This window comes from Daucus carota, chromosome 5 (genome assembly GCF_001625215.2).
Source record: "Daucus carota subsp. sativus chromosome 5, DH1 v3.0, whole genome shotgun sequence".
Lineage (NCBI taxonomy): Eukaryota > Viridiplantae > Streptophyta > Magnoliopsida > Apiales > Apiaceae > Daucus > Daucus carota.
Window position 1 is genome coordinate 33,248,880 of NC_030385.2, and position 18,782 is coordinate 33,267,661.

The following is an 18,782-nucleotide window of genomic DNA, read 5'->3' on the forward strand; positions in this document are numbered from 1 at the left end:
CACTTTTTGTATATTTTTTAGGTAGACAAAAGAGGTTTGTGCACATAATATTTTTTCGTGAATTTTTTTTTATTAAAATTTAAATTTTAAACTTTTATACAAAATAAAAATTATTAAAAAATATTGTATAAAAATACATCTATCAAACATATTGAAATACGTGTAAACACTAAACTAGCCGTATAAACCCGGGAGGCCGGGGACAGAGGGAGTATGTTATAACATAGGTTCTTAATTTTTGAACTTGAGAATAGTGTAGAAGGGAAAATGTGAATATTTAATTTTTAGAAAAATATAAATAAATTCATAAACTTTGTAGAATATGAATAAATAAACTAAAATATAATATTAGAACAAATATCGCAAACTAGCTGTGCACAAAGTAGCAATCGGCTACATAAAAATTATAAATGGATCTTCTCTCTCTAACTTGAAGGTATGTCTCTCATTTCATCACAGTTTGTAATAATTTTGTGTTAGTGTTTCTTAGGTTCAGTGGTAATCTTATGTGAATGCTCTGTTGGACTATTTGTGTTGTTAATTTATTAAGCATCTCCAGATTCATATATTCTTATTGTTATTGATATGGTAACTTAGGATGAGTGATATTTGAGGAAGATGATAAAATTTCATATGTTTTGAAGCAACCGGTAAAAATAGGGAACAATTGCTACATGATATGCTCCATTAAACTGAATGACCTAATTATACAGCTAACCTAAACATGATGGACCTGATCTTAGGTTGGAAAAAGGTTTTGAGGGATATCTGTGGGTTGTGGTCTTTACGGATTGAAAATTGTCTTCATGACCATTGATTTTTCTACTCGAAATTGTCTCATTGATACATTTCTTTCTTGCGATGTGGCAATTTCAAGCCTCTAGTATTTTAGCTCGATGAGAGGCTGCATGTTTTCTATTTTAGTTCTTGCTATTGCAAAGGTGCATTGTGAGTACGATAGATAGTCCCTTCAAAAAGTGATGGTATGACCTCCATCTACTGCATGATTTCCCCCGGCATACAGTTGCAGTGAAGTACATGATTATCGTGATAAATCATGGTTACTCTTACATTTATTTTTGGCAACTTATTTTACTTTCATTTTCCAGCGTAAATACAGTCACCAAAAATGGGCAGCCTATCCAGAAAATCATTCTTTCTATGGTTTTTCTGATTATGTTGTTATCTCCTTTAAACTATGGAGTCGTAAGTGGCATCACATCTGTCTCTCTACCGGCTATCCTGTGGATCCCATTTACTTTTTAAGGTCAAACCCTCCCCTTGATCCAATCAAAAGATGTCGTAAATGCTAATCTTGAATTTGTATTACAACTCCAGTCTTATGTTTTCACTTCTACTTATCTCCTCTGGAAGTTGAGTTTTGCAGAGAAGTATATGAACAGTGATGCAAATGCAAATGGAAATGCAGCAAGAACTATCGCCACAAGACATGTATCACCGCTACGATAACCATAATAACTTTCTAAAAAGGCATTGGTTGCCTTTTTTTCCCCGAGTACTCCTATTTCCTTGTCTACATCTCCGTATTGTGTTGTGATAAAGCTTCTCAAGGACCAGGATGTTGGCAAAATCCAGTAACACCAAACCCACCACTTAGGCATTTGCTACAAAAAACACGAAAAAAGATGAATAAATAAGCTATAAGAGTATAATGTAATATTTCGATCAGAATCATTATACTTGAGAGGGTTGAGAGATTTCAGAAAGGGCTTACAGGTTCAGGAATTAGAAATCCTGAGAGAAGTGCGGTCATGGTATTAAAGAAGCTTGAGGTAACAGATGCCACTTGGAAAGATCGGGTCATAGAAACAAACATCATTCCAATGTAAGTGTAATAGAGCATTGTACAGAACATGGTGTAGAGATACCAAAATCCTTTAGCGACAGACCAGTAGAAGCCTATTGCTGGATATGTGATTATAATGAAGATACATGATTGAAGAAATATGTATGGAATTTCAACAATGACCTGCAAAGAGAAAAGACGGAGAAGTCAGTTTTACGTTCATTAGGACATGTTGGAAGCTGTATTTCAAGTATAATAATTCATTGCTTCTCAGTATCTTTATACCTGTGCTAATGAATAAGTCCATGAAGAGTACATTCCTGCAAACCTTTCTCTGTATACAACGCTGCGCTCAGTAGCTATAAGTGATAGAATAGAATTGCAGTTACCTATCCCCAGAAACTGTTGGAAGATGAACAATGATCCTACTATATTGTACAAGTCCTGTTCGTCATTTCTTCAGACCAAAATATTCAAGCAGAACTATTGTTAGATGTCTAGATGTCCAAACAGATAACTCTAAGTGTCTATCAGAACTTCTGTATAACAAGTTTTATAATTGACATTGTGACTCACTTGAAAAAACCGATTTTTTTATTGCATCAGGTTCTCAGGCTTTTTAGGAAGATTCGAACCCATAACTTTGTCACGCGGGTAATCGGAAGGAGATAGAGTTCTATCAAGAGGTTATCCCCGACTTCTCAACCAGATTAATCCTATTACATGTTTGTCAGAAGACTGTTCGATAAATAAGCTTTTTTAGTTCACATATACGGATGGGGTTTATATCTGATCTGCCAACTATTGCTGAATGATGTATTCAATAAGTGAAAATTGAGTATATATGCTCTCAGAGCTAGAGTACCAGGACGGTTCTTTTCTGTCTACAGTCGACACTTTATTTTTTTATGTATTACTCTAGGTGAAATAATAGAGCAGTAATTATTTGCAGACTAATCTAGGGAAAAACTAAAAAGCAATCACACTTACATTTCTTTTCCTTTTCCCCATAGAATAGCTCCTAGTAGAAAAGATGCCACAGTGACGAATGTTAGACGTGCCAAATTATATTTAGGACTCCTCCAATAGGACAAGTTCTGCTTCCACAAGCATGCTTTAAACTGTTCCCATTCGTTTTGCATAAAACGGGTTGGAAATTGTAGTTCTTCTGAACCTCGTCCTGGAGAGTGCAATTCTCTGGCCCGTACCTTGGTTTTCCTACATAGTAAAGTAATCTACTAAGCTCCTTATAGCTGTAAGTATGACTATGGATATCCTTTGAAAGATATAAATTGGAAAGTACTTGTTGTCGTAGTTATTAAATCAATGGCGAAGAAATCATAGATATTATCTCATGTTTGCAACAACTTATAATGATGGAATGTATATAGTTTAGATATGAAGATCTAATATATGGTATTTGGAGTTATTCTGTACATAGACCTCATTACTCATTAGTGATGTGAAAGCGAAATAACTCTGTCAACCTGCTGCAGACCAATGCATAAGAATTCATCGGAAAAGAGCTTCAGTATAAAAATAATACTCACCAACATAGGGAAGATTCTTTATAGAGTTTGCTTAAGTCGATTTCATGTCGTGCTTCTGCAGTTAAACTCGAAACCTCAAGCATCCAGGTAGCAGGGTTGTAGTTCTCCTGAATTTTTGGTACTCCAGGAATGTTCTGCACAAGTAAGGGAACATTTGAAAAAGTTTAGGACCTGTATGGTTTTCTATATTTACGTGGGTCAGAAATGAGCTTGACTTGAGAGGTTTTAGGGGTAATTGTTAACTACTTTTTTCTTAGTTGTAATAGAGAGAGTTGAATAGTTTTGTACATGAACCTATACACCAGTTCCAAATTTGTGAGATTATAATGTTGAGGTTTTTAAGTTCTTCCATTAATGTATAGCAGGATAGGGATGTTTAGCAGGGGATAGGGATATATGAGGCACTATCTACTAATTAGTAACTTTATGATAAGTACTATTATTTTAGTATCTACCATTCTACCTTTTAGTTTTCTTTTTAATGCTGAATTTATTACCAAAACTCCTTGAAACTTTACATGTTACAGTTTGGTTCAGGATTCAAGTAAATTTTTGCCATGAAGAATCAAATGATTAAAAAAGTAAGATCTACTGTTTATTATGGTGATGATGAAAATGTTCTGAAAATGACATGAGGATTTTAAGGCTATGAATGACTAATTGAATGAATCAAATGACTAAAGTACGTTAAAAGAAGTTTTAGATTCTCTGGTCAACTTCAATATAATTAGTCCTTTACAATGTTGTAAAATTCATGTTCTGAAAGTTAGTGATGAGATATAGGGTCATATATTCAGATTTCAACTTCCAATATGTATTGAACTTGAACAGTATGTAGTTAAGGAGCAACCCTACATAATACTTGTAAATTACATCTGAAAAGCTAGGTGTTAATGATGAAATAACTAAATGGTCATCTCTTACCTCAAAATATTCAATTAATTTACTCGAATGCTGACCGAGTTCTCCAGAATATATTATCTGTCCTCCTCTCTTCATTAGAATTAGCTGCAGCAAACATGAAACAGTTCCACTTTTAAGTGGTCCAGAAAAGAAAACTGAAGATTGTCTCACAGCTCACTAGCTGGCAGTCTGCAGCATTACATTGTTGAGGTAAATCTTGGTTTCTGATATGGTTACTTTGGATTGTTGTACAATCTTTATGCTACTTGAATTGTACTTGCAAATATTAGTAGAAACAAACTGAATTTGAAAACATGCATTTCTTTACTCAGGATAGGAAGAATGTGTACTGAACTGAAGTCCTATTCTTATATCACGTATTATAAAATGTTAGGTCTCCCTTGGCTAGAGTCTAGCAATCATCATTTGGTAACAAGAGGCATGTCTGTATGAATTTTTAAATTTTTGTAGTTGAGCATATCCAATGAAAAAGAGTTAATGACTTAATGGTAACAAGCTGAGTTTTTTACAGGCAGAATCTTTACCAATCTAAACGTCTATTCTTATTTTTCGGTAGGTTTTACAACCATGGTGTTCCAATAACATGTACTGTGTATAGCATCTTAGAGTGCAGACAGAATGTATACTGAGCTATTTTTTGGCATTAGTTTTTGACAGGAATTTTCAATTTTTGTCTAAATACCTCATCAAATGCCTCAAATATGTCTATGCTTGGTTGATGAATGGTACACACGACCGTCCTCTTGGTTCTAACAATGTTCTTTACTACTCGCATGACAATTGCTGCTGCTCTTGCATCTAGTCCAGAAGTTGGCTCATCCATGAATAATATGGATGGATTTGAAACAAGCTCTACTGCTATGGTCAATCGTTTTCTCTGTTCAAATGATATCCCACTTACACCAGGAATCCCAACTATTGAATCTTGAATATCTTCGAGTTCAATCATTTGAAGAACCTCAGTGACAAACTCCTGTAAGTAAAGTAGTCATTATAGTATATACAAGATAATTATGCATTGTGTAGACTTCAGAAACAATAAACATGTTCTGCATGTGCAAAGAGCATACTCTCGTTAATGTTAATAATTTCTCTACTGGAAATTAGCATATATTTTATATATATAATAATTATATATCTGCGTGTGTGTGTGTATAGGCTCATGATCAAATGGAAACCACTCTTAAAATAAAAACTAGAAACCAGTTTCCCCACCACTATTTATAACTACGGGTATCACTAATTTATACTGCACTAATCACTGTTTTTATACAGTATGTAAACATCGATTTTTATTATCAAAATTGAGAAAATCTACTTATCTACACTATTGATAATCGATTATAGATGATCAATTTCATCCGTAGGAACTAGGAAGGTTCTTGACGGTAGGAAGCCGCAAGAGAAGTTGTATGATGATGGTAAGTAGTCGTTAGTTTTGTAAGTTATGATGGAAAGTGTATGTGACTATTAATGATGATAGACAATGGTGGCAAGTCATGGAAACGTCTGGTAATGGTGGTAAGAGGTCCATTATTATGATTTGAGTGAAGATGATGGTCATATACGTTGCATATATGTGTATATATATATTTGTACTGTAATCAGATATTCTTGCATAAGTACTCTGGATTTTTGGGTACCCTCCAATCCTTATGTCTCCTTCAGTGATGCCACTACTTTTACGTCCAGAAAGAACATCTAAAAGGGTCGTTTTTCCAGCTCCAGTAACACCCATTAAAGCTGTAAGAATTCCAGGCCTAAATGATCCTGTAATGTCTTGAAGGAGCTGCAGCTTTTTTTCTGCGAAACCTTTCGCTCTCATTTTCTGGAATAGACATTTATGCAACTTGATCAGTATGAGTCATATCCAACCTATTTGTAGTTTTAGATGGATACCTTTGGGGTATCAACATAATATTGCACGTTCTCAAATGTCACTGCCATGGGCTTGAAAGGTAAGGCCATCACTGTTATCAAACCACAGAAAGTAGAACTTTAAACTATATGATACTTGTGGGTCATCCTCGTGTATTACTAAACGTAACTTCTTACCCATTTGTTTCTCTCCTTCAGGAGCTTTGATAGAATCAGTGACAGAACCTCTATCTTCTTCAGGTACTTTATCCCCTTTAGTTTTCAATCTTATTCCAGAAATATTTTTATGTTGAACAGCACTCCTCGATCTTCTGGGAGCTGGTTATGATATATGATTCATCAGAATTTTTTTAAAAGATATTAGTTCAATTGCAAGTTTTTATTTGTATGTGTATATGAAGGGGCAAGAAAATTGATATTTTTGCCAGAAATTTAGTAGATTCTGCAAGTACTCAATGTGAGGTAACATGTTGTTTACACATTAGAAACTAGAAACTACAAACTTAAGGAAATATCAAACTTCTGTATATGTTTTCTCACCATATGTCATATGTGTGTCAAAGTACTTAATTTACCTTTTGAAAAGCTCAATATACAGGTGAATCCAGATATAAGGAAAATCCCAAATGCTACGAGTGCAATAACTGAGTTCCAATATATGCTTCCACTGTAGTTTAGTCCATGGTTTCTTAGGAGTTGCTTCCCTATCGTAGCATTTGAATATGAAACCTATATATGTAGAACACATAGGAGGATATTTGAACGTGTCATAAAATTCCTGAAATATGACAGATGTTGTGTCTGATCTGGTCTTACCTTTTGCCACCTTGGGGCTAGGAATTCATTCACTGAAATACCAAGCTCTGCATAAGTTAATGGAGATAACCAAAAGCCCCACTCCAACCACTTCGGTAAAGAGGCTGCATTGGAGATCTACCTGTTATTGCTCTGTTATAGAAATGTAATTTTAATTTTGGAATGAAGCACGGCCTTACATCGTGGCACTATGAAGCCGCAGAATAAAAAACTTGCTATTAAGTAGAAAAGACCAAAGAAGGTAGCAAGCGATTGATCGGGATAAATGGAAGCTATCAGACGGAATGCTGCTACTGATACTTGATTTAGTATAAACATCAGTAATAACTGTCGGAAAAACCTGCATGGTGTTGTAACATTAGTATCTGTAAAATCTGAGTTCATATATACCTAGACATTGTTAATATATATATATATATATATATATATATATATATATATATATATATATATATATATATATATATATATATATATATATATATATATATATATATAGGGGAGGGTTCTGGTACAAACTTACAAACTTTTTTTGTTCAACACATATATAACTTGAGTTCAACATTTTTTTAACATAATTTGTTGAACATCGATTAAAATAGTGGTGGAGAAGTACGTAAACCAATTTTTAAATGTAAGAACTAAGGTTAACATGTTATATAACTAATATTTATGTTTTTAGACCCTACCCAAACCCCAGAGGTATAGTTTAAACATCTTTTTAGATATATTCAACACAATGATAATTAGTGTTCAACACCCGATGTTGAACCCCAGTTATAAATGTGTTGAAAACGCGATTTATTTATGCGTTATTTTTAAAAATTGTGATTTTTTTTTGAAGAATTTTCAACATAGATATTTTATATAACTAAGGATTAACACGATGGGAGAATAAAAAAAAGTTTGTAAGTTTGTAACTTAAAAAAGTTTTTATTTGATCCTATCCCTATATATATATATATATATATATATATATATATATATATGAAAGACTATAAAATCACACAATTTGGTATTTACCATACCTTTCTGGTTCAGGACTGTAGCCTATGACATAGTAGGTAAGTGCACACCAAATAAAAGCATCTAGAAGTGAAAATGGAACTTTTAGAATGGCTGCTGGAATGGAATAAGCCCATGCAGGGTAAAAGTAGGAATCCCTTTGCTTGTAGAAGATGGAAAGTCTAGAAACAGTCATAGGCAGCTCTGGAAGAGCTTGGGTGGTCATTCTGATTAGAGAATAAAATAGGGAAGAGAGGAAGTAATTTGCACCGGCATCATCAATCTTTGTCTGTGTGCGCAAAAATACTGTCATTGTTATGAATGCTGCAACCATAAGCTGCATCAAGTTACAAGTCATAAGGACAAACAAAATTATTTTAGTTTCTTTAGGTTGAGAGGCATGGCCACACAGTACCGATTTAAAACACATCACAAGTTGTATTACAAACCTGTGCAGCTTTGAATGCATAAAGAAATGAGTTACGCTTCATAAGTAGCCATTCTCTAGCTATGCATGCCTTAAATATCTGCCAATTCCTTGGGGAGCTGACTTTGGTAAATGACAAAGCACTATCACCAGGCGCAGCTTTATGGATAGGCTGGGATAGGTCATCATCCAACTTCTTTCCTATATGGAATCTCTTAAATTGTCTAGCAAACTCTTCTGGAGGAATGTAAGTCGCAGGTTTGTCCTCGTAGAGCCAGTACTGCGCTTGGTCTTTCTCAGAAACTACCTACAGACATATTTTAAGGCGAAATATGTCTCAGAAAGTAATTTCAAATGATAAGAGTAGTTGAACATATTCAAAATCATACTTCTTGAAGGAAGTCAGCTATGCCTTTCCTTGGAGGGCATCTGAACCCACACTCCTCAAAGAAGTCTAAAACACTATTTCTAGGCCCATGGTATACTGTCTTTCCTTCAGCTATCAAAACTATGTCGTCAAAGAGACAAAATGTTTCTGGGGCTGGCTGTAGTAGTGACACCACAATAGTGTATCCTGCAAAGTATGCCAATTGCTGAAGACAAGTAACAATCTGAAAGGTGGTTGAACTATCTAAGCCATTTGATATTTCATCCATGAGCAGAACTCTAGATGGACCACTTATCATCTCCCCTAAAAAAATCAATATATATATTAATTGTCATCAAGTAACATCAAGTTTATATTAAGTATTATTGGTCCTTGTATACATCACCTGTTGTCAGCCTTTTCTTTTGACCTCCTGATATTCCTCTTCGCATTGCATCTCCGACAATTGTATCAGCACAAATGTCCAGTCCAAGTATCTAAGCCAAAAAGATACATCTTTTGAATATTTTTGTAGCAAGAACATAGGAAAGTGAGTATTGGTAGATACTTGTTTAAAAGAATCACCTTCAATATGTAGTCAGTCTGAAGGTTCCTTGATAAGCCTTTGATGGAAGTTGCCTGTGAGAAGTGAATGAATCATGATGCAGTAGTTCAGGCACATGATTGAAGATCGCTGTAGTCATGCAAAAGTTTTTACCTTCATATAGGTGTCGATGTCAGGCTCTGGGACAATTCCAGCTTGTTTCTCTCTTCTAGTGACCTCCGCCATACGTTCTAAAAAAACAAAGGCAACCACAATATTGACAGTGCCTAAAATGCTTGGGGATTTCAACTTCCTATTCAAAAATTTACCTGCTCTATCTCCAACACCCTGACATCTTGCTGCAAAATCAAGGGTTTCCCTTACTGTCAATTCAGAAATATGCCGGTCATATTGGCTTATATAAGCTGACGTTTTATGAGAGTCGAACTCATTAAACTTGTACCCGTTGTAAGATATGTCTGCAGTGACCTAATGTATATTAAGATGCGGCAAGAACAGTAATCAGTGGTTACGTTTCTGTAAAAAATCAGAAGGTATGTCTATAGCTTTACTGTTAACATTATAATTATTGTGTAACTATCATGTTGTATTGAATTAATCTATGTTTTTCGACTTCTGTGTTGTCTATAATGTGTGTGTAAGATATCATGCATTTGCAGGTGGGTGCTATATTAGCAGTGCCCAAAACCTTGAGACTTTTGTCAAGTTTTCCAGCAAGTGCCAGCAGCAAAGTGGTTTTTCCACATCCAGGAGGCCCAAGTAACAGCGTCATCCTGCATCAAGCTTTTGTTAATTATGAGCATTTATGTGCATATTTTTTAAGATCAGGCTTTTTGTGTCCATTTAAACTTCTGGGCTATTTTGGCATTTTATTTTACAGCATTGCATTTTAGCACTAGTGTAAAAGAGAGAACATGAAGACTAACTTTGAAGGCCTGATGATTCCACTCAAATCTTGTAGAATATACATCTTCATTGCATGAGATTTGATGCCTATATTTTTCCTTATCCTCTGTTCAACATTGGCATTTCGTCCTTTAAACCATGTTCAACTTGTAGAATACCGTTTTCTTGTAGTGGGAACCTAATACATAAATTTAGAGGAACAAAAAGTCTGCCTTAGTTGAGTGAAAATGAGAACACTTACGCTGAAAACCTGTTTGAAGGTGTTCCATAGTGTAGGCAGAGGATTCTGTTGATTAGCCTCATATTCTGCTTCTACACTTAAGTTCTTATACCTAATTTCTACTGTAGGTATCTCTACACCCACTCTGTAGAGAAAACAATAATGAAATTGGTTAGTATTGCGTAGTCATTATTTCTCATATGTCAACTCTAACATAAATGATGTGGTCTCTTGTTTTTAGAAGTTATTATATACAGATACCTGTCCATTCTTTCCCTCTGTTTCAGCAACAACTTGTAGTTATCTTCCTCGATTTTCTTGAGAAGTTTGTCGATGAATGCACGCCTTTCTTGAGCAGATTTAAGCATGGCCAGGTGATGAATCTCGCCTTTCTTACCTTGTGCTGATTCTTTACTTCCATCGACAGAGTGTTGAGTACGATCATGGATTAAATTCAGTGTTGTATGTGTTTGTTTCTGCAGTTTCTCCACAGCAGCCCATTGCAACTCATCTACATCGTCATCTTCACTGCGCTCTTTAAACCTGGTAATCTCATCAAGCTCTGTTCCTTCTGTCATCGCTAGCAACTTGTGAGTTGTGATGACCACCTATGCTTTTTGAAGATCGCAAGTGACTCCTGTATATAAATAGCCTCTTTAGTCCCAGCTGCACCATGTTCAAAATTCTATTGCCTTTAAACTTAAAATACTCCTATTTTCTCATATTCAAAATTCTATTGCCTTTTCCTTACAAAAAAAAATAAAATTCTATTGCCTTTAAACTTAAAATACTCCTTTTGACGCTTGATTTTTCGCCACATCTTTAATCACCTAATTAAAAATGTTATTTATAAAATCCATTTAAAATATATAAGTTACAAAAATATTATGGTCAAGCTCCCGTATCCAAAATTACAGGATAAATATTAAAAACTAGGATTTGTGACAAATACCTTAACCTATGTTTCAGCATAAAATGTAAATGATAGTAGAATAGTTTGACCAGAAATATTGTGACAAAAAAAATTGACCAGAAATATGGCAATAATTATTATAATATTCGTATCAGTGTAAGAAGACAAGCTGAGCTATTTTGTTGTCTCTCAACTCTGAGAAATAATGCAAAGCCTACCATTATTAATCACGTAGATAACTTGAATATTGTGGCATCAGTTCATATCAAAGTCTACGTCTCCAAAGGGGGCAGCAGCCTGCAAGTTGATGCATGCTGTGATGGATTCATGATTTTAGATATTTCCTAATATTTCGCTACTCATTGGGTGAAAGAGTCTATTAAAATGAACAATATTTTAAATAAAGCAGATTTGAGGAAATTAAGTGGATGTCTTCTCTAATACTATGTTTCAGTGAGTTATGATTATGTAGATTTTAATACAAAATTAATAGAATATTACTAAGTGGGCATAAAACAATTGTTCAAAAAAAAAAAGTGGGCATAAAACAAAGTCAATGCCCTTTTGCTTTATAAATTTAACGAATGATAAACTTTCTTTGGAATTTAAAGTACTATTCCACTAATAGTGATGCTCCATCTCTTCAACAGAAAAGCATTGATATAGAACGCTCGAATATCAGTGGTAAATATTTAAGTGGTAAATATTTAACGGGAAAAATGATAAATAATTATTTTTTTAAAATGAATCATTTTCGATGATTTACACTATAACTCCTTTTGTATATGCATCAAAGAATTAAATTGTCTAACAAAATTAATTGCATAAATATATTTTGATAGAAGAAAGTTCTACGGAGACGTTATATCATTGGAGACCTCGGAGATTATGTATGTTTTGTAATTAAAATATTATAAATTATATTATTTTGTGAAATATGTTCTACAAGTATCACTAATTCATTAAAATTGTTGAATATCATCTATGTTTAATAAACAGAATGTGTATATTTAGCAAGTTGAAATGTTCTACAAACTTAATATATTCCGTAAAATATAACATTTTGTAATGTTAGCAAGCGAAATATATATGAAATTCAAGATTTGAAATTAAATAATGGGAAATCTATGGAAAGTTACAATCTCCGCCGCGAAATAGATCTTTATACAACATGATTTGCAAAATTATATAATTTATGATATTTTTATATAATATTTTACTTGCGGTATATAAATGACCTCCAAAAAAAAAAGAAAAAAAGCAGCAGTATTCACAGGATTTAACTCTATTTTGGTATTCATATGTCAGAATTAGTGGCCGTGATTCAGAGACAAATGGTCTTACAAAACACACGGAATAATAAATATTCAGACAAAATTAAAGGCGATTTGGAGGTAAAGGTTTTAAGTTGGGCTTTATAGTGATTTTTTAATTTTGTTATACTTTTTGAAGAATTAATTTTGTTATTTTCAAATGTAAAAAATTATACTTGTGTAGTAATAAATATAAAACTGACAAAAACAGCAATAAAGGGTTAAATGGCTAATTCATAACTAAGTTAGTTAAAAACTTGCAGTTTGATCATGTTGTTAAAAAAGCTCACAGTCAACTAATGAAGTATTTAAAAACTTACATATCAGTCATCGCTGTTAACTCCGTTAAAAACATTAAGAGGAATAAGCCATCTTTCAAAAAGACCACTATAACAAGAACAATAATACAAAAACATCACCCAAAAATAATAAGCATCACCCTCTCCAGTGACAACATCTAATAGCAGCTCTTTTATACAAACACCAACCTCCATCATCTCCTACGGCCATGGACTACCCCGCCGTCGACTGCAAGCCTCCGGCTACCAACAGTCGACCCCGCCTCAACTTCGATTAAGAGCAGCCCAAACAACAACTATCACCGCCATTATTATGCATACACAGCCGTCCTTCATCTCCTCCACCTCTCTATCTCTTTCCAACCCCATCTCATCATCATTTGTAATGGCGGAATCCGCCGCGCCATCTCGATTAATCCGAGCTCCACCGCCATCAGCCACACCTTTGTTGTCAAACCCAACCCCCCCACGCAACAACAATATATACACAAAATCAAAACTCTCTCGATTCACGACGGCTAATGAAACGTGATTTTATGTTTTATTTTGAATTTAAATTTAATTAAGATTGGGTCGGGTCGGGTAAACGGGTATTTTAACGGAGAACGTTAAAAGTCAATGAATTTTAACGTTCGTGTCAGTTTATGTTAGCAAGATCGTTCGATTGAAAATTATATGAAGTAAAGTTATGTGTTTGAAAGTTTTTTCAACAACATGACCAAACTGCAAGTTTTTGACCAGCTTAGTTATGTATTAGCTATTTAACTCCAATTTAAAATGAAATTTGTTGAGGCAATTTTTTGAATGATTGCAATTTTAAACAATAATAATTTTCAGATTATCATCCAACAAGCAGTAGCGGTCTAGCGGATCATACTGATAATAGTATCTTCTTCCAGGTAATTGTGTACAGTAATTGTAGTCAGAAAGAAGGGTCCAACATTTTGCGGTTTATTCATCCCAAATGAGACGAAACTTGTTGATAATTTAAGATGTATCCCCGTCTATATTAAAAAAAAAAAAAATGTATCTCCTCTCCCATTTAATTTTATATGATTTTTTTTCAACGGCTCGACACGTATTTTAATACTGTTATAAAATATAGTTTCGTAATTTATTTTTGAGAATTTTATTTTTGAATAAAAATTTAACATCTAAATTTTAATTCAGAAAAAGAAAATTTTATTGCACAACTACATTTTACAGGAGCATTAAAGTCCGTGCCGCGTCCCCGTTCCCCAATGTATACTATCGAGGGGGACGGAGTGAGTATTGATTCATAATTAATATAATTTATTTTTAAAATGCTTGCTATAAATCTAAAAAAAAAAATAAACTTTTTAAAATTGAATTATGAAAATTGACATTCAATACTGCATAAACCTCATCTCATGAATCAAATTATAGAACTTTATTAACAACGGGTCATGTACCTATCAGCTGTTACATGATTTGATTAGTAGGTCGTGGAATGAATATCTCGTGATCATAATTATAACAAAATTTTAATATGTAGCGACTTTAATCATTGAGGGGAGAAAATTCTTGTCTCGTGTTTTTTAAATTTTGAACGAATCTCCGTCCCGTGATTGAAAAGCATTGTCCATGTTAAAAAAATTACTTAATTCTGGGCGTTCGAAAATTTAATTACCTAGAAACTGAGCCACCTAGGAGGTCAATATCCATTCGGCGGGACCCTATTTGTAATAGATCGTGCTGTAAACAACAAATTTGTACAATGTTGTCTTGTCGAACTAACAAGTGTATAGTTTGACTTTTGAGGCTAACTCTTATCGTCAGAATGCGGTGCTAACTTCTTTTTTTTTTTTTTCTTTGAATAATTCTCAAATGAAGGTAAAAGCAAATAATTAATGTTTTATATAATATGCCAATCAAATTTTTATCCGAAACACTGTTGTATTATCTGTCACTATTCCACATTTTCGGTTGCTATTGGAGTCTCTCTCTCTTTTTTTTTTAAATGAGAATGAATCTCAACCGATATGATTCATTAATTCACCGTCATAATTCTTTCATTCAAGAAAATTTATCATCTACCATCGGACATGCAAGATGACCGGGGAAATTTAGATAATAATTTTTTAATGTTCGAAAAGAAAAATTCGTCTTCTTGCAAGTATCCTGAAAATATAAACAAATGAAACAAGAAGAATATAAGTCCATATATATGATTGATTATATATATATACATATTATTAAAAAATAAAGGATAATATATCCAATAAATAATAATTACTAAAATCATGTGTATATCATTTCAAGTAGTGAAAATGAAATTAATACAAAAAAATTCAAATAATTTTCATTTATACAAAAAAATCAACTTTAACATGATAAAGGAAATTCTAATTAAAAAAATTCAAATTTTTATACAATATACTTGGAATCTAAGTAAAACGTCAATCACTAAATTTACTATAACAATTACAAAAAAGGTTAATATCAAAATTTAAAATACAAACACATGAGTCGATCACTATAAAAGGAAATAATATTGCATGATAAAATTTGTCTCTATTGTAACCAAAAAATTAGAAATTTAATGCAGACAATTAAAACCGAAAATTAAAACAATTTTATAAAACAGAAATCATAAATTATGCCAAAAATTTAGTCAAAGATAATACAACCACCACCGCAAACCAATATCATCTCCCCGGAATCTAATATCTCGTAAGAACAACATATTAACACTAAATCAAAAATCTATGTTTGGTCAAGACTCAAGATTGCAAAGAGCTTATTTTTACGCAAGCAAATATCAAAATGCAAAAAATATATTTTACGAATAATAACATTAAGAATTGATGAACATATCTATATTATCAACGGACCACATAAACAATTAAGAGTGTGAATTAGAAAAAGTACACCTTAATTTTGTGGAGTATATTCACCCAAAATGAGTCGTTTTCAAAGATGTCCTTGCAGATGTCGGTGAGTAGATCGAGATCCCAATATTTGATTCAGTTGAAAACGCAAATCGGATGGATCAAATAGTGTGAATAAGAGAGTAAAAGAGATCAAAACACGTTATACTAAATTTTTTATCTAAACATACAAAGAAATATACATAATTTGGGAGAAATTTACAAATAAAAGAGAGAGTCATACTTTTGGAGAGAGTCCTACCTCTAGAATACGCTGTATAGATTTTGATGTTGTGTAAGCATGTAAGTTTTAATTATACTAGTTGATAAACCGCGCGCTGCGGCGGCCTATTAAAATTATATCAATGATTTAATATTAATATTCGTAGAGTATAATAATTTTGTGGCTATTTATAAAGAGTATATTCATGATTTAATATTTGTAGAATAAAATAAATTTTATGTTATAAAAATCTTGATGTAATACCAATACTAATATATAAAATTGCGAAATTGGATTATAATTCATGGTGAAAAAATGAAAATAAATTTCTACACGTAATTAACAATTTAAAACACGACGAATCTTAATTTTATTTGTGCTATTTTTTTTTTGAAAAGTAATCATGTTCTTACATTGTAACCTTCCTCCAAGTTTTTGGATTGATTGTGCACAAAAACATCTAACTTAAATCCATGAAATAGCGGTCTATAACTACTCTTGCGTGTAACAACCTTTATTTTTTAATATTGTATAAACAACTTTGACTTAAAAGTTGTTTGAACGGAGTAAACAGATAATGCATGAATAATATTTTCTTGTATACAAAGTAAATCATATGAAAATTAACAACAAACATGTCCGATTAACAAAACAAATATTATAAAAGAATAACCAACAAACATACATTACTAATAGTTAATTTATTGATATCATCCACCCATATCAAGTCAAGGCTATATTCTTCTCCCGTGTTTAGATTTGTCGACTCTCACATAGCGGTCTATACCTTTGCTTGCAACAACCTTTATTTTTTAATACCGTATAAACAACCTTCACTTATCGTTGCAGAAGAACAACATCACCGAGCTAGAAATCGAGCAAGAGAACTATCACCAGAGAGATGTAGGGTTGTGGTATTGAGAGAGAGAGTAGATGGTGTTTAGATGATCCAAAACTCTACAACCTATAGGGGTATTTATAGGTGCGGAGTGACTTGTGTGCTACTCTTTCCCATAATTAAATAATCAGAAACAAAATCAGATTAAAACTTTCAAACTGTTATATTCCATAAATAATTTGAAACAAAATCAGATTTTGAAACTTGCTTCCAATATATCCAAAATTTGCTTCTAATATATCCAAAATTAAAAAAGGTAGTTATATCGTTTCCCTTTTATATAGAAACAAAATCAGATTAAAATTTTCAAGCTACTATATTTCATAAATAATCTGAAATAAAATCAGATTCTGAAATCGAAACGAAAGAAGGTAATTCTAATTTTTGATATTTTTCATCCAAAAATTCCAGAAAATCTTCCAATATATCCGAAACTTGCTTCTAATATATCCGAAATTTAAAAAGGTAGTTATATCGCTTCTCCTTTATATAGAAACAAAATCAGATTAAAATTTTCAAGCTACTATATTTCATAAATAATCTGAAATAAAATCAGATTCTGAAACCGAAACTAAAAAAGGTAATTCTAATTTTTAATATTTTCCATCCAAAAATTCCAGAAAATTAGAAAAATAGAACGGAGCGATGTGAGAAGCGCCATCTATACGCCCCTCGCTTCTCCTTTATATAAGTATATTGATTTACATGCTCAAACTACTTAAAACAAATAAAGGGTATAAAATAATTTTTAAGTTAGGCAGAGCTGGCTGCTGTCAATTGAAAGCCTAAATGCTTTTCTGTAATTAATTTTATTAAAAAAATGTATACTAGGAAATGGAAAGAACTTGAATTTGTTTACTAGGAACGTGTTTGGAGTTTATGACTTATGACTTAACGTGGCTTGTGACTCGCTATTGGAGTCTCTTTTGATCTTCACTTTCTCTTCTTTATTTTTGGAGAAAGTTCTGTATCTTTGTTTGCTTTCTTATCTTTTATTTACCTTTTATTTTTCTGTTAACTTTTTTTCTTTACTTTAATGGATCGACAAGTTTGCATAGTGCTTTAGCAAACAAAGTGGACAAATGAAAATGAAGGGACCATCTAAAATAACAACGTATTGGACTCTTATTCTTAGCCGGAATCAGTTGAGGTTGCGACCACTTGATATCTATCTAAAATCCATATCTACAGTGTATTATTAATAATAAAACATTAAAAAAATTTATAAGTAAACAGTAATATATTTTTAAAAATATTTTAGATATATAGATATATAAAATATTGTTATATTATGGGATAATTAATTCAAACTTATGATCGATTCTGATCCTATTTTTCTCAATAATACGATTCTTAGGTTTTCATTCTTTAACTTTTCAAGTCTGTCTGATCATAGGCTATAATATGCAAGCGTGGTGAAGTCTATAATAATTCAAAAACATATACTATAATTTAAAAACAGGGAAGCACCGATTTGTGGAATCTGGTTTCGAATATAGATCAGGTCCATCAAAATATATAGATCAGGTGCATCAAAATATCTCAGTTGTTTTTCTGAGTGTATGAGTATGACACGGATGTCAATTGTCAACTAGTTATTTGTTTTTACTTCATATTGCACCATTAAATTGAACTGAAATTAATACCACTTTTTTTTTCTTTTTTTTGAAAGACTTTAAAAAAAAACAACCTCATTAATTTAAGCCGATCTGAATACAGCAATGCTTTGAGTTCAACTGCTTTGACTGCTTAACAAGGAACCAACATTGTGCGTAAATCA

At 32.5% G+C, this 18,782-nt stretch overlaps 1 protein-coding gene and 1 long non-coding RNA gene across 2 annotated transcripts; one reads left to right on the top strand and one right to left on the bottom strand.

The window, feature by feature from the left end:
* The first annotated feature begins 335 nt into the window (after positions 1-335).
* Positions 336-11,086, top strand: LOC135152912 (uncharacterized). The gene is made up of 6 exons (XR_010292195.1): positions 336-436; positions 2,414-4,470; positions 5,089-6,239; positions 6,358-6,399; positions 9,999-10,839; positions 10,948-11,086. It is a non-coding gene; the product is annotated as an uncharacterized LOC135152912 (long non-coding RNA).
* LOC108221615 (pleiotropic drug resistance protein 3) lies at positions 1,304-11,043 on the bottom strand. The gene is made up of 24 exons (XM_064094118.1): positions 10,727-11,043; positions 10,487-10,610; positions 10,266-10,351; positions 10,028-10,112; positions 9,648-9,807; positions 9,493-9,569; positions 9,360-9,413; positions 9,181-9,271; positions 8,797-9,098; positions 8,430-8,714; positions 8,004-8,317; positions 7,155-7,315; positions 6,976-7,079; positions 6,735-6,888; positions 6,337-6,477; positions 6,181-6,251; positions 5,750-6,109; positions 4,964-5,254; positions 4,282-4,365; positions 3,358-3,491; positions 2,798-3,025; positions 2,093-2,264; positions 1,736-1,990; positions 1,304-1,625 (listed from the first exon to the last, which is right to left on the bottom strand). Exons 1-24 carry the CDS (start codon positions 11,041-11,043, stop codon positions 1,359-1,361), a joined length of 4,317 nt encoding a protein of 1,438 aa, XP_063950188.1. The 3' UTR covers positions 1,304-1,358.
* Positions 11,087-18,782: the final 7,696 nt, after the last annotated feature.

Bases quoted from the DNA above. Each gene is read 5' to 3' on its own strand.
- LOC108221615 (XM_064094118.1), bottom strand. From the start codon at position 11,043: ATGACAGAAGGAACAGAGCTTGATGAGATTACCAGGTTTAAAGAGCGC. The intron at 9,099-9,180 runs GTGATGTATACA...TGATTTTTTTAG, and splicing joins AAAGAAAAGGCTGACAACAG to GGGAGATGATAAGTGGTCCA. The intron at 6,110-6,180 runs GTATCCATCTAA...TGTCTATTCCAG, and splicing joins ATTATGTTGATACCCCAAAG to AAAATGAGAGCGAAAGGTTT.